We start from the raw sequence: 15,372 nt of genomic DNA, 5'->3' as shown, positions 1-15,372 counted from the left end.
CAAACTCGTGAATACATACGAGCACAAAGAGCAGATTTATTTTTGAGTTTGCTCTAATAAATTGTCCTGCACTGTAAAAACAAACCCAGTTGAAATAAGTTAAAAATTAAAAAAAAAAAAAAAAAAAAAGAAATTGCAAATGGCTAAAATAAAGTGAATTTATCAAGAATTCGTATTTCAAGAAAAAAAAATCTAGTACTCAAGAAATGTTTTCTCCAACAATTTTTACATTTGAAAAACTTTCTTTATAAGAATTGTTTCCCCCAAGACAGAAAATAAAGCAATTTTTCTTGAAACAAGGCTCTTAAGATTTTGTTTTTGTACTTCTTGCGCGTTTAGAATCAAACATTAAATCTTGCCCTTTTATCTTTTACCACTCCTTTAGTTTGCATCAGTAAATTTCTAGAATAAAGAAAGATTTGCATGATGCCGTTTTATTCTCTTTTTTTTAAAGGTGAGATGTCGTTAAAAGTCTCAGAATCTGGAGTAAAAATATTGGAAAATCAACTTTTCCCACAGAATTCCTGCAAGAACTAAGAAGTTTCACTTTAAAATCCTTTTTTTTTTTTCTATTTGCTTATTTCTGTTTTTAATTGTACTGCCCTTCAAGCTGCACAAGCATGAGAAGCGCTCTCATATAAATAAAGTTTGATGTTGATATGTATACCCAGTTTACATTTGGCCTTCTATGTTGATGCATAAAAAATTCTTGAAAAGTTAAGCAACACAAGTGTTTATTTATGACTTAAATGTGTAAAAGATGCCAGATTGAGTGGAAAAATCAGCATGTTAGTGAACCAGGAATTAATCGATGAATCGATTTTTATTCCTACAATCCAACAAGAACAACATGATCTGAGGCAAGTTGGCGATTGAATCGATCTATACCACGGTAAAATCGTTTAATAAAGAAATTATTTGATTATACTGATGTTGGAAAATATCATTTGGACTAAAGCAAGATAGATTTATTTTAACTATAACGTAAAAATGACCAAGTACTTTTACAGTGGACAACACACCTGATGGCAGCAAAAAATTATCAAATCATGATTACAGTCCAATGTGTGGAAACCATCACATTCTCGTCCCCAAGTCGTCACATATTGTCGTTTGGTTGAAGAACATTCCGCTCCACTTTTTGACGTTTTGGATGTCTCCAACTCACCGTTTTTTGATGTGTTGGCTGTTTGTACTGGTCCTCGGGACGCGTCTAGTACTGGTACTCTAACCCAAACCCGGTATTGCTTTGCGTGCAGTTCGTGCTTGGTACTGCGTGTGGTACCGGTTCAGGTCCGGCACAGTATCTATCGGTTTAGGGTTTGGGTACTGTTGCACTACACGTTGTAGTACTGGACCGTTTCTGGTTCGCAGACTGAAGATTGGGGACCCGTGATTTAATGAGAAGATCCAGTACGTCCAAAAATGAGGAGATGGGGACACCCACAATGTCGAAAAGGGATGAGGAGGGGTCCTAAACCAAACGTCAATATATGACGGGAGTGAGAATGTGTTGGTGGAAAAACTTTGACTTATACATCCACTGTGGTAGAATGTTCTAATGTTCCATTTTTGTTGTTTTTACATAGAAAAACCACAGTGGGCAGAACTTTATAAAACTAAAGTATGAATAGATTTGTCATTAATTCTTGTTTACTTGTTTGTACACAAATTTAATTACACTTGATTATCTTCCAATAAATAAAATAGATCTGAAAAGGTCACCTGCAGTGTTCAGTACCAGGTATTTCTCTGGGTTAAAGTTTTTGAATTTTTGGCTAAAGATATCCTAGATCGACTTTAGGTCGGTGAACCGACCAAGAATCGTATTGTCATCCACAAATTATTCATATAATTCAATAATTCATAATAATTCAATAATCATATAGTTAACCTAATTATGCTTAAATTAAAATTCTAGCATTTAAAAACATCAGACGTACACACGACTGAAAACAAACAAAAAAACAGTAACATCGTGCAAAATTAGAAAAAATGACATCATTTAAACAACCTGTTAGTAGTGTTTGTAGAGCGCATGTGTTAAAGTCAAGCCCCGAGTGCCACATCTGACCTGTTGTGTATTTATATTCAGCCCATGAATTAATTTTATATTATTGATGGTGAAATGAAGCGCTGGTAACATATTAACTTCATATCCCGTAATTCAGCGCTTCAGCAACGATGGCAAACACTTCACACAAATACACACTTTGCTGATTTTTTTTTTTTTTACGTTTATTTCTAACTTGTACAATTATATATATTTATCGTGAAAAAAAAAATACAAGTTATTTAAGTTTTAAGTTGATTTACTCCAAATTAATATTTGTTGTCTATTTTTATTCATATTTATGTAAAAAAAATTGAAAGTTGTTCAATAAAAGTTGATAAATAAATAAAGTTGGTCGTGTTTAAATTATATTAGGTATGTTTTGTACATGTGAGTACACAATTGCAAGCATACACAGTTACGCACCAAATGTAATGTATGAGTTACAAATCAAGAATTACGCCCATACAAATAGAATGAGACTATTTTCTCTCCATACAATGTTAGTGTAGCTTTAGGCACATTCAAACACTCTCCTTGACCGTGATGCTGGCCAAATCCGTAATGCTTCCCTCTCCCTGCGGCTTCACATTTATCCCTCCAAGCGGAGAGATATGGAAAAATAGAAAGTCGTCATGGTTTCCTGACGTTCGGATGTGTCAACGTTTAGACACAGAATCTCCAGAAAAGAAAAAAAAACCCCAAACTCCGGATTACCAACTTGGATGAGTTTTGTGACAAAAATGAGCTCCTTCATCCCTGTGATGAGCATCCACTCAACAAGACCCGCTCAGTGACTCGCCATCTGCCTGCAGCCGACTTCTTCACAACTTCACAACTTCAGCCAGGGTGTGAATCAGCGACAGCTATATTTCAACCAAATGCACAGCTTTATGGATTCTAATGCGAACTTTTCTCTGTCGTTTCCGGTTTTTTCCCCGAGAGGTCAAAAAAACGTCACTATAAAACAATCCGATTTTCTTCCCTTGTAGGCAGGAGGCCGTTCTCCTCATCAAACCTTCACCTTCCTGTCGCTGGCAAATGACATTGCCAATCACTTCAGCTCAGCAGAAGGTGTGCAGATGGTCCCCCCAGGTCCCCCGCATGAAAAACCGCTGATATGAGTGGAACGTCATGGTTAATTAATAGCAGCTGTAAAATAGGAGAGCGTCCCGCGCGCAGACTGATGTATGCCACCATTTGCCTCCCTCGCCAGAAGGGCTAACCGGTCGTCCGGAGACTCTTGGAAGCTCAGGCGCGACCGGCTCACGCAATCACGGGTCTGCCGGCGAGGACCCACACCCCTCTTCATTCTGGTGACGGCGCTTTTGTCCGCCGAGGCCGCTGCTCTGTTGGGCTTGTGATGAGATGTGAAGAGGGAAGGAGGGAAACACGAGAGACGGAGGGCGTGGGGAGGCGAAAGCAGACACAAAGATGCGTGACCGCCGCTGTGGAGCGGTGATGCAAGAAACTGAAGCACGAGGAGGTTCAGATTCACATGATGCAAGGATCCTACAGAGTTAGTAGCCTAAAACAACCGGCACACAGATTTCCTAAAACCACCATCAGTAAACTAAGGGTTTAGCAACTATACTATATTCTGTATTCTTTTTTTTTAATTTACCAACATAGTTCTAGGAGTTTTGGGAAATAAAAATAACTTTTTAACCCGTTAGCATGTTACAATATGCTAAAGATTTTTTTAAGCGTCCCCGCTAATGCCTTAGATTTTAAAGGTTTAAACTAATAAAAAAACCAATTTGAACTAATTCTTGACTTGAGATTATAGATTATCCGAGTTCATAGTGGAGTCTGTTTAGGTTGATAAATCTGACAAATTGTGCACCAAAATTTAGTATGGGTTTACCTTACGATCCCCTCTATCTAAAAAGCGCATTAGTCTCGCGAAAATTCCAAAATGGGCAGCCATTTGTTAAAATTTCCACCATTTCTTAAAATACAAGAATATGGCGTTTTATTTATGTCATTTATGACATCTCTGCGAGATGTCATAAATGACATAAATATCCAGACCGTAACAAGCACTTTTTCCTCCGCCATGTCGCATGTGTGTTCGCTAACTGAGATTCTGCTCGTGCGTTAGCATTAGCATGATAAGGGAAGTTCCATTAAACGTTAGCATCAAGCTAGCAGACTTTAGCTTTATGTGCTAGATCGATCTATATTTTTATAAATCGATTATTGATCTGTTTAGCTTAAATCGATTCAAATTGATAACCTGTAATTGATTTTATCAACCCACCCCTAGTCTTTGCGGAACTTCCTGCCTGGATTGACGCAGATTGTTCGCAGCTCGCACCAAAAATTGACCAGACATCGAAACAATCCCTGCATGGTGCAAGCCAGCCGTTCTGTGCTGCTCCACAGCGGTTCCGCATGCGGTGTAAACCCAGCGTTATGTGAAGTGCTGCCATGCGATTATTTATTTTTTTTGTGCAAATAATTAATCTTGACCTGTAATTAATTAATCTAATTAATCGATTTTTATCAGAATTTTTTTAACTAAATAAATGCTGTATGAATTTGAATGGAAACTTGTATCTTAATTCAAATTCATGACAATGTGGCACATAAAACATCAAATTTTCTAACGCAAGGTCACAAAATACCTAACATAAAGTTGCATATATTGGTAAAGTAGATATTGCCGATGATTGTGTAAACACTCAAAAAGTTATGAAAGGTTAAAGAGTGTGTATTATTTGGGTGTCAGTGGCGATTATTAGCTGAGGTAGAAATACTTTTTTTTGTAAATATATCCTAAATAAAAGAGATTGTACCTTTAAAAGAAGCTAAACAAATCTGGCAAAATGAAAAACACACATTTGGAGAATTTATTTGCTTATTTTAAACTATTTAAAAATCATTTTCTGTTGGCAGATTTTTTTTTTTTTACTTTTCCACTGATTAGAAAGTTGAAGTCCCAGTGGTTGAAGAAACCTGGTGAAATTTTATTTTCTGCATTGTTGCCACGGCAATATTTTAAAGTCCCATTCTGATCATCTTTTGAGCTATTGTAAAAGCTTTCCTAGGGGTCTTTAAATTATGATTATGCCACACAAATACACTCTTTTTCAAATTAAATTTTTTTGCTACTGATTCACAACAACTTGAATAAAGAAATACCCAGAAATGCAATTTTAAGCCAAATTTTCTTTACATAAATCCTACATCATCAGAAAAATGCCATGAGAACATGTTAAACAAATTTCAAATTCGAGTTGAGGACTTGAAATACAATTATATATTTTCCTCCCATGCTGCATTGCGGTTTCCTGGTTTGCCGTAATTTACCTGTTGGACTTGAGCGGCCTGTAATCTAAGCAGATGAGCAGCAGGCGCAGCTCCTGCACGTACGCGCCGCTTTGTATGTACGCTGCGTTCCTGGAGTTTCTCAGAAGCAATCTTCAGATGTTATGATATTCCCGCGCCTCGTGTCCCCTCCTCTCGCTGAAGGGGAAACGGGCCCGGCGGTGCGGGCGCAGATATAAATAGGGCACGGTTTTATTTCACTCTCATAAACATGTAGATTGATTAGGGTCATTTTCTGCTAGCCTGCCTCCATCCACCCAAGCCTTTCCCTCCATTAGTGATGAAAACCTAGATTTATTGCCGCGTCTGTCACTTCTGCACTATAATTCACGTCGGCCTGTTTTCATGCAGATGAGCTGCAGGGTGGTGGTGGTGAAAGTTTTAAAGGCGTGTGTCTCTGTGTCCACAGGAGCGCATACAGGTTGCAAATGGGGTTCTGTCTATCAGCCGCCTGACCCTGTCTGACACGGGGATGTACCAGTGTGTGGCGGGGAACAAGCACGGCGAGGTCTACTCCAACGCCGAGCTCAGGGTCATCGGTAAGAAGCAAAAAGACGGAGCCTGAAATGGGAAAAGAAGAATAATTTTAAGATGAAAAAGACTAGAAAGTAGTAAAATTATCTGTACATGCTGCAAGTAATTTTTACTTGACAAGAAATCTTAAAAGATATCAAAATTTAGAAAGAAGTAGTTCCACACAAGCAATCAAAAAGGGCAAAATAAGCGGAAAAGGATCATTTTTAGATAGAATTACTTCAAATTGGGTGTTATACAGCCCAATAGTTTTTTTAAGCAAATGGTGTGTACTTTTTGAGTTGTATCGTATTTTTCGCAGTATATGGCCCACCGTCGATGAATGGTGTATTTTCACATTTTTGTCATTCATAGAGTGCATTAAGCGCAACAAGAATCAGAAATTAGTTTGTCAGTCAGACTTTATGAACTGCGTTCACACTCTAGAACTTGTTTGTGCTACATGTTAGCCGCATTAGCTGCGTTAACAACTCCAAATGTGTAACACCAAATCTTGTTTGCAACACGTAAAGCGAACAGACTGATATTGCTAAAGCAAACCTCAATAACCATGATAATATCCAACCTTGTCAGTAACTTGTTAAAAACAAAAAAACAACAAAAAAAAAACACAATCCGATATGTTAGCTGCTTTAGTATATTTGGAATAAAACTCGACCTTGTTTGCAACATGTGAAAAACCAACATTTCACTGAGTACTCTGACTCATAACTTTAGTAACATAGAAAAACACAGTCCAACACCGCTACAAGTTAGCAACGTTAGCCGACATCGCTACAAGTTAGCTGTGTTAGCTGTGTTCACAAAAACACCCACCTTTCTTTTTAACATGCAAGAAACCAGACTGAAACCGATAAATTAAACAATATTGTGACTATGTTCACTCCCAACGTTATTAGGAATGCGTAGAAACATTCCGACGTCCCTACTTGTTACCGCGTTTATACAACATGCAAAACAAAAATGACTGATACTGGTAAAACAAACGTTACCGTGCTACACGTTAGCTGGATCAGTGCTTTCCCATTAAACCCCATCTGAGTTTGTTTTCAACATGCTAAAAAGTAGGTTGATATCGCCAAAACAAATGTTTCAGAGACTATACTAACTCCTTATTTTGTTGGTAACATATAAAATAAACCCAGTCCAACGTGCTACACTTTAGCTGCATTAGCATTTTCACAAAAACACCCGATCTTGTTTTCAACATGCAAGAAAGTAGACTGATACCGCTAAAACAAACGTTACTGTGACTATTCTAATTCCTAACTTTGTTAATAACACATAAAAAAAAAACAGTCCGACACCGCCACATATTAGCGCGTTAGCGTATTCACAATAACACCAAAAATTGCTTGCAACACATAACATAAACAGATTGATATTTTGACAGAGCGTTAAAATCCCTCAACATAAGTAAACACAACCAGAATTAATTTATAAAAAAGGTGCTCTCAATTATAAGGGGGCCTGTCATATTTTGAAAAAAATAAGCCTTTTAAGTGTGAAAAATACAGTACCAAATTGTACTTCATCACAGTGACAATAACCTAGTGTAATAGGTGGAAATGACTCATTAGAACAAGATGTGAACAAAATGAAAAAGCAGTCTCAGTACAAGTTGTTCCATGTTAATAAATCTTCATAAAATGTAAAATTAACTTTAAATCTTGCAACCTAAATCTAAATGTTTGTTTCTCAAATAAAGACAACAAGTTGTCAACATTTGTTGAGATTTAAAATATGATTAAAATGAGAAAAAAAATAAGAAACTGAACCAAAAATTCCTGTGCAAGAGTGTGAGTTTCTTTTAGTCTCAAAATAGTTTTTCTGATTTCAAGAGTGTAGAGCAAAAGGTTTGTAACTCATTTTAATCATAATTTCCTTATTTCTAGATCCTTAATGAGACAAAACATTCTCAGCTTTGCTGATTATGAGAACATTTTGAAAAAAATGTGGAGCAAAGAGAAGTAAAAACAACTCAAAATCTTAGTTTGGAAGTCTAAAAACAAGGTTGTACATCCTTGCAAGTATGCGATGGTTTGCAGTGTGTGAAGCTGCACCCTCACCTTCCTCCACATCCACCCCCTCCTCTTCTCCCACTGATCAGGTGACCCCCCGGCCTCTCTCTGATTGGCCACTAATTGAAAAGCATTAATTATGAGTGGAATGTGTTCAGCTGACAGTGATGAATGGTGGAGCCGCTCCGCTCGCCCACCCGCCTGCCCCCCCACTGTCAATCTCCGCTCCAGCCGGAGGCAGCTTTCATTCTCTGTTAACGCGCCTCATCCCGATCGCACTGTGGGTTCAAGACCCGAGGGGTGGGGGGGGCAAAACAGGAGACTGTGTACTGAGAAAAAAAAAAAAAAAGTGTTCAGTTCCTCTCTATGAAGTGAGGAAGCAGCAGATGAGCGATTGAATGAAGTGGACGAGGAAAGATGATCTCCACACGAGAGATGATTCACATCCGACTCACTGCAGCTTTGATGCTGAGTCACTTCAAAAAAACGTACATCTGATGAGAACTCTTTCTGTCTGACTTTTTGTATTTTAGAAAGATTGAAGAAAAGCTTTTAAAAAATCTAATTTGTTTAAAGTTATCATTCGTCAGAAAAAAAAAAAAAAACATTTTTACAGTTTAAAGCTGCATTAAACTTCATTGCAATTGAATCTTAATGCTGCGTTTACACCGGCCTCAGCAAATCACCTTTAGGTGTTTCCAAAGAAAAGTTTATGTAAACTCTTGTGTCACTATACGCAAGTTTTTACAATGATTTTCGAATTTGTGACAATTGCAAAACGCGCTGTCAAAAGTTTAACCTTAACCAACAGACTCAGATTTTGTAGGGATGTTTGGATACTGTCCCTTTTTATTTAAGGAAGTGCCAACTGTTTAAGAATTGATTCTGTGGTTAAAAATAATAATGTCATGTATCTAAATATGCTGTGAAATGAAAGGCCTAAAGCGAGATTTGCATCACTTTGACATTTTACACCAAATCTCGTTCACCTGTAGATGGGGGACAAGCGCAAGTATCAACAGTTGACTGTGACAATCTTATGCTAAACGTCTGTCTAGCATGAATACATGTTCAGTGCGTTCTCGAACACTCATCAAATCCAAACTTTAGAAAGAAAAAAGACTCTTGTTTCAAGAGAAATATATTATTTTCTTTCTTGCAAGAAGAATAATAGTAGAAAATCTTCCTATAGCAGCCCTGATGTTTATTCCAAAAAGTTGGCAGCCAGTTTGATGTTTATTAGAGGCAGGTGTCTATGGGAGACGGCCAGGATTGGAGGATATATAGGGGCAGTGTGTAAACCCTTTGTAATTACTTGGTTTTATGAATAAACTGGACACACAGTTGTGTTCAATGAAATCATGAAAGCATATTTTGGTGAGATTTAAGCAGGCATTTGTTTTTTCCATTGTTGTGATTTAGATTAAAATGTAAAAATGCTGCCATTTTGTACAGAATTTGAGGCACTCTCAAAGGGTTTATATACTTTCTTTTGCAACTTTACAGCAAAGTTTCTTGAATTTTTTTTCTCAAAATAGGAATTTTGGCCATGAAAATTTTCATTACCCCATTGGCAGATTGTTTTGATATTTCAGAATTTCCGACTTATCACTAAGGTGTCTGTTTTTGAAACCAAAACTTTTTGACTCAACATTTGACCCAAAAGCTCAGTGGAAAACTGACTCACAGTAGAAAAATTAGCACTTTTTCAGTTTAGAGACCATATTCACTTCAATAAAACACAATTCCATCATGAGGAGGATTAATTACAACCTTGTATAATATATGTATATGTATGTATATATGTGTGTGTATATATATATATATATATATATATATATATATATTCCTTTCAGAACATCCATGCTTCTGTATCTAATAAAATCTTTTTTTATATTTGGTGCCAGATTCTTATTTGTAAAAGTAAAAAAAAAAGTATCTCCTTGTTATCTGATCATACAGCAATTTAGGAGATCCTCCTCCGTTTTCCATGTCGTGAGGAAACCATAGCGGCATCAATCACGCAGAACGGCTAACAGCTCTCAGGGATGTCACTGAGCATAAGCAGTCTCTGGCGCATGGTGTACGGCTGATTATTAGCCCCACGGGGATCTGGGAGACGTGGAAATAAAAGTCCATGCTGACATTAACATGAAATAAAATACGATTTATTCGTCCACACCTCCGAAATAACACACACGTCCCTAAGTGGTCGTATGCAAAGTTCTCTGAAGCGTTTTCCTGGTGTAAAATATCAGGCTTCCCAATAAAGGAAGCTTTTTTTTCCCTTACAGATTTAAGATTCTGTTTTTTTTTCTTATTGCATTCAGTGATGTTTTTGTGGGTGGGTCTGCTTTTCTTTCTCCCTACAGCCGCTGCCCCAGATTTTTCCCACAATCAGCTGAGGAGCCAGACGATGGTGAAGGTGGGCGGAGACGTGCTCATCGAGTGCAGGCCAAAGATGTCTCCCTGGGGCGTGATCTCGTGGAGGAAGGGCAGCGAGCCGCTCCAGCAGACTAGCAGGTAACACCCACTACCGACTCCGCATGCTAAACAACTATTTCCTGCGATTTCTTTCTTTTATTTTTACATCAGGTCAAACTTTATAGCAATCACAAACTTGTTAGATTTATGTCACTATGAGATTTCGCACAAAACCTCTTCCAACTGTAGTTGGAGGACATATGCTAGCCTCTGTTAGCGAAGGTCCAGTGTGTACATCATCAAAGAACGAGCGTTTAGCGGTTTCTTGAAAGTGCATCACATTCCTGGTGTGAACGTAGCTAAAACATTTGATTGGGCCTCATCAGAAGCTATTGTGAGGGGGGCGGAGTCAGCTCCTCAACTAGTAGTTTTAAAGCTTTCTTTTAGCCACTTAGCATTTAGAAAATTTTGTTTGAAGACCCAAACATTGTTTGGTTGTTTTTAACATGTTGTTGTGGCATTTTTCTGATGATAAAGCATAAAGACAATTAAGTTAAAATTCAATTTATCACTATTTCTTTATTTAAATTGTTGTAAATGGGGAGCAGATGAAAAAAAAAACGAGAAAAACTCTGGGTGGGCCACATGCTCTCGCTCCCCCCTTCTCCTCTTAGTTTCACAACGGGGAAGGGAAGAGGGGCGGGGTTGCTAAGCGTCAACGGATCCTCCTACAACTCGGAGGCGAACTTCTTATCAACACCTGCCGCTTTGCAGACACTATGTCAGAAAACGAACTAAGTTTTTTTTTTTTTTAATTTTGGCTAAAAACTGCATAAATATAATTCAAAGACCACTGGAAATTATTTAAAAATACAGTATTCCCCCCTTTTTCGCGGGGGGTTAGTGACTGGAGGCATCCGTGAATTTGCTAAATCCGCGTATAAAGAAACCCCCACCCCGCGGTCAAAGGATGTCTGGACATCAAAAACACTTAAACACACATATTAAAGAATATTGAAGTACTGCTCAACCGTACTTTTTTTTAAATACAGAACAAAAGACTGTGCAGCACCGACAGCATACTTTATAATTCAGATGTCCCTGTGTGCCTTAATATCAGGAGCGCGTGCGTCCTCATTTATCAAATAAGACACACCTGCTCAGGATGATATTTATCCACTGCGATTATATTCTTCAACATATCAGGATTTTTTTTCAACCTTCTTCTGCGTCAGCTGATGCCGTTTCTCCATGCGGGGGCATTTGGAGAGAGGAGGGGGTGCAACATCCACAAAGCAAGAAAAAAATATTATTTTATCTTCAGTCATGAAAGTTGATACATATGTTGACATGAAAACAACCCCATGAGTTTCATGGAGACCAGCATCTCTGGAGTAAATGTCATCTCAGCGACGGGGCGGTTTGTTCCGCTTCAACATCTGCTTCCTCACATTCCGACTCGTTTCCAGAGCAAAGCAGAACTTTGGATTTGTGCAGTAAGAACTTTTGCTCCACCATCTGTTCTTCAAATGCTGGGAGAATGGAGACCTCTCAGGAACTTTGAGAACATTAATCAATGCTCACTTCACTTCTGCACTGACTGTGGCATATTTTTAGCGAACTCATCACGCAGCAGATCTGATGCTCAGATGCTGCAACGCCCAGAAGAGAGAAGAGTAAAAAAACAACAGTGTGAGACTTAATTGAGCGATGGCTAATGGGGTCCACTGTGTTTTATCTGCAGCTCTTTTGTGGAGGCCGGGCACAGCAGCTGCTGAAAAAGCCCAAATGCTAACCGAGTACTTAGAGCGCCGGGAAACGAACTTTTGACTCTTTTGTGACGTTTTATGAGGTCTGATCAGGATCAACTGAAAGTGAATAAAAACCTGAATAAAAAATTGTCAATAAGTGAAATAAAGAAAATGTTAACTTTTAAAGTACACTTGATTACTTAAAGTAAACCTGAATGGAAATATGAAATAAATTGAAAAATACAGTTTTAAATTTGGAAAAAAAAAGTTTTAACTTTAAGGAAATACTTAATAAAAAAGTAAAAAAGTACATTTGGAAAAAAAAATCAATTGAAAAATTGAAAAAAAAATTAAGATATTGAAATTTTGAAAAAAAAAGTATTTAGAAGAAACATTGAAAATTGAAAAAAAATATGTATTTTAAAGAACATTTGAAAAAAATATTGGAAACAGTTATAAACTCAAGTGCACATATTGCAAACACAATGAAATATTTAAAACTTGAAAATATTAAATTTAAGTTTTTGGAAAAACTCCAAGGAAGTATTGAAAATTAGACATTTGAGATGTAAATTCCAAAAAAAGGTCAACTTGAGAAAATAATAAAAATGTGAAAAAAGCAAATAAAAAATCGGCTTTAATTTCAAAAGTAATCACTGTATGTAAACACAAATGAAAAATGAAAATAAAATCAAGTTGATAAAATAAATATTGGATTAAAAAAGCTACATTTTTTAAAATTAATTTTAAATTAAAAAAAAATAATAAAATAAAAATGAAATGAAAATAAAGTGTTGTTTGCAGCAGCTGCTGTTTTGTATTTTCCCCTTTTCTTTGTTTTGTTTCTCTCACTCGTAGATATCTGTTCAGAATGATTGACATTGGGGTAGGAGGTTCTGGTGACATCATTTCTGCTACAAAACAGCTTTTATTGCATTGATTGTAAATGAAAACTGGACTGAAAAAAAATGCCAAAATCCCACAAACTTCTATTGAGGATTAAACAGTTATTAGTGAGTCATTCTATCCGTCAGAATAACAATTTTTGCTCTGGTGCTATTTTAACCTGCTGTTGCTAAGAGAGTTTTTTTAATGATACATTTTTATAGTGTAAATTATTCAAGTTATAAACTGACCAACCAGATTCGTCACTGAAACGTCAAACTTTTAAAACGTTTTCAAATTTTCAATTTTTGTTTCAAGTTTACAAATGTGTGGTTTTGAGTTTAAAACTGTGTTCAAACTTTTTTCTTTAAATTTACTTGAAGCCAATCAAGATTTGATGTTTCCTCTGAGGAGTAGAAGACCGTTTTCGCTCCGTTTGACCCTCAAAGATCTGGCGTAAACGTCTTCCTGTTGTTGTTTTCCTAGAGAAAGCGTGAAGCCCGGAGGCAGAGGTCACCCGGCGTGCGTTGCCGGCGTGGCGTGTCGGCTCTGATGAGCAGGGCCTTGTATGCACAGTGTCTTGCCGGGCTTTTGCATATACACAAAGCGGTGTTGGTGCTTGTCAAACAAAGTGGCGTGGGATTTACATAGTGGCTGCACCGGCGGTGCCCTTCAGTCGCCCTGCGCCACCCCGATCACGCTCCTCGGCTGCCACGCTCCACAACATTTGGCTCCGGCGATCAGCGTTCACAGTTCTGGGGGCGTGGCTGGACCTCGCCTCCATCGATGGACCTGAGGGGACGTTTTCTGCAGGAAGTTTTGTCCCACTAATTCCCAAAGGAAAGGACAAAAAATGGTCTCATAAATGATCAGACTTCATGATTTACAGCAACAGAATCACTGAAAGTGTCTAAATGGTTTCACCATGAATTAAATCTGCTTTGAAACTCTTTTCTCTGCTAATTCGGAGGCGCACTCCTGCACCACCTGCGAGGCTGCTCTGGATTCCAAAGCAAATTCTGATTTTTAACTCAAACAGTCCCAGCTGCATTTGATTAAAGGGATATTTTTGGCGGCTTTCTGGGACTTTGTTCTCAGCTTGCAGTTAGAAATGTCAGAGCCTCCAAAAGTGCTGATTGTGGCTCCGCTCTTTTTTGTTTTGGTTTTAATCTTTTCTTTTTTCTCTCCCATTATTCTCATCTGCGACCTTGACTCATGCAAAAAAAAAAGAAAAAAAGAAAAGAGAAACGCTCCGGTAATGATTTTCTTTTTAAATGACAACATTAAAACAACAAGGAAACATTGATTTGCTGCTAAATCTGTTACTTTAGGCTGTACAAACAGCACCTCCTACTGGCCAAGGGGGAAATGACCCGAACACAACAGCAGTTTGTTCTGAGGGTTCTGACATCAACATGGGCGTTTCTTACAAAGCTCCATGAATGGAGCTCAATGCCAAAACACGTCATAAAAAAATAAAAATTTTAAAAATCAAAACAAATTTAAACAATAAAAACAATATCCCAGAAATCAAAGCAATACTCCAGAAACTAATTTAAAAGGTCACAGTTTAGAAAACGAAACAATGAAAAACGTGGAAACAATATTCCAGAAATCAAAACAAAATGTTAAAAGATCAAAGCAATATTTCGGAAATGAAAGGAAATAAAATAAAATAGAAAACAATGATTTGAAAATCAAAACAAATAAAAAATGAAAACAATGTTTCTAAAATAAAAAAAATAGTTTAAATATAGATAAAAACAAAATTTCAGAAAAAAAAATAATAAAAACAATATTCCAGAAATCAAAGAAAAATGAAAAAATCCAAACAAACTGACCTGTTTGCTCACCTTTCGGGTAAAATGAGCATTTTTAGGGTTGAAACATTATTTGAACTAACAAAGACAGATTTAAAAACGAAGTATTTAGCAGAGCAGACATGTATTTTAGCAAACATCCTGCTTGTCTTTTCATATAACTGCTGCTGAATGACACAGCTGTCTCATTTGAACAGACACTCGGAGCTCATAGAAGTGAGCTTTGCTTCCTATGGGTCCTATAACATCTGAATGGAGCTCTATTAAAAGAAAATCCATTAAAGGCGACGTTGCAGCTTCAGACGATGCATTCAAGAACAGTTCTGTTACAGGGAGTTCAGAAGTATAACAAGTTATTTTTGCAGAATGAAAAAAGGGCAGAGATAAATTGTACTTGTTGATCTTGCATCAGCATGAAACACTTGTTTAAACTGATGAGACTCGGATTTGAGTCGAACAAATGACTTATTCACATTTTTGACTTGTAAAAAAAGCATGTTAGCTGTCAAAATGTTCCCTTTTTCCTAAAATTCCTTTCTATGGTTGTTTTG

At 37.2% G+C, this 15,372-nt stretch overlaps 1 protein-coding gene across 3 annotated transcripts in view; it reads left to right on the top strand.

Moving 5' to 3' along the window:
* cntn4 (contactin 4) overlaps window positions 1–15,372 on the top strand; it is a 305,165-nt gene that overhangs the window by 227,910 nt on the left and 61,883 nt on the right. For all 3 annotated transcript variants that reach the window (XM_024269436.2, XM_024269434.2, XM_024269435.2), the window contains 2 exons: window positions 5,796–5,925; window positions 10,314–10,464. In XM_024269436.2, the coding sequence (XP_024125204.1) occupies window positions 5,796–5,925; window positions 10,314–10,464 (281 nt within the window). The remainder of the gene's footprint in view (window positions 1–5,795; window positions 5,926–10,313; window positions 10,465–15,372) is intronic.

The sequence above is a fragment of the Oryzias melastigma genome, linkage group LG5 (assembly GCF_002922805.2).
Source record: "Oryzias melastigma strain HK-1 linkage group LG5, ASM292280v2, whole genome shotgun sequence".
Classification (NCBI taxonomy): domain Eukaryota; kingdom Metazoa; phylum Chordata; class Actinopteri; order Beloniformes; family Adrianichthyidae; genus Oryzias; species Oryzias melastigma.
This window is presented reverse-complemented; position numbering and strand designations above follow the sequence as displayed.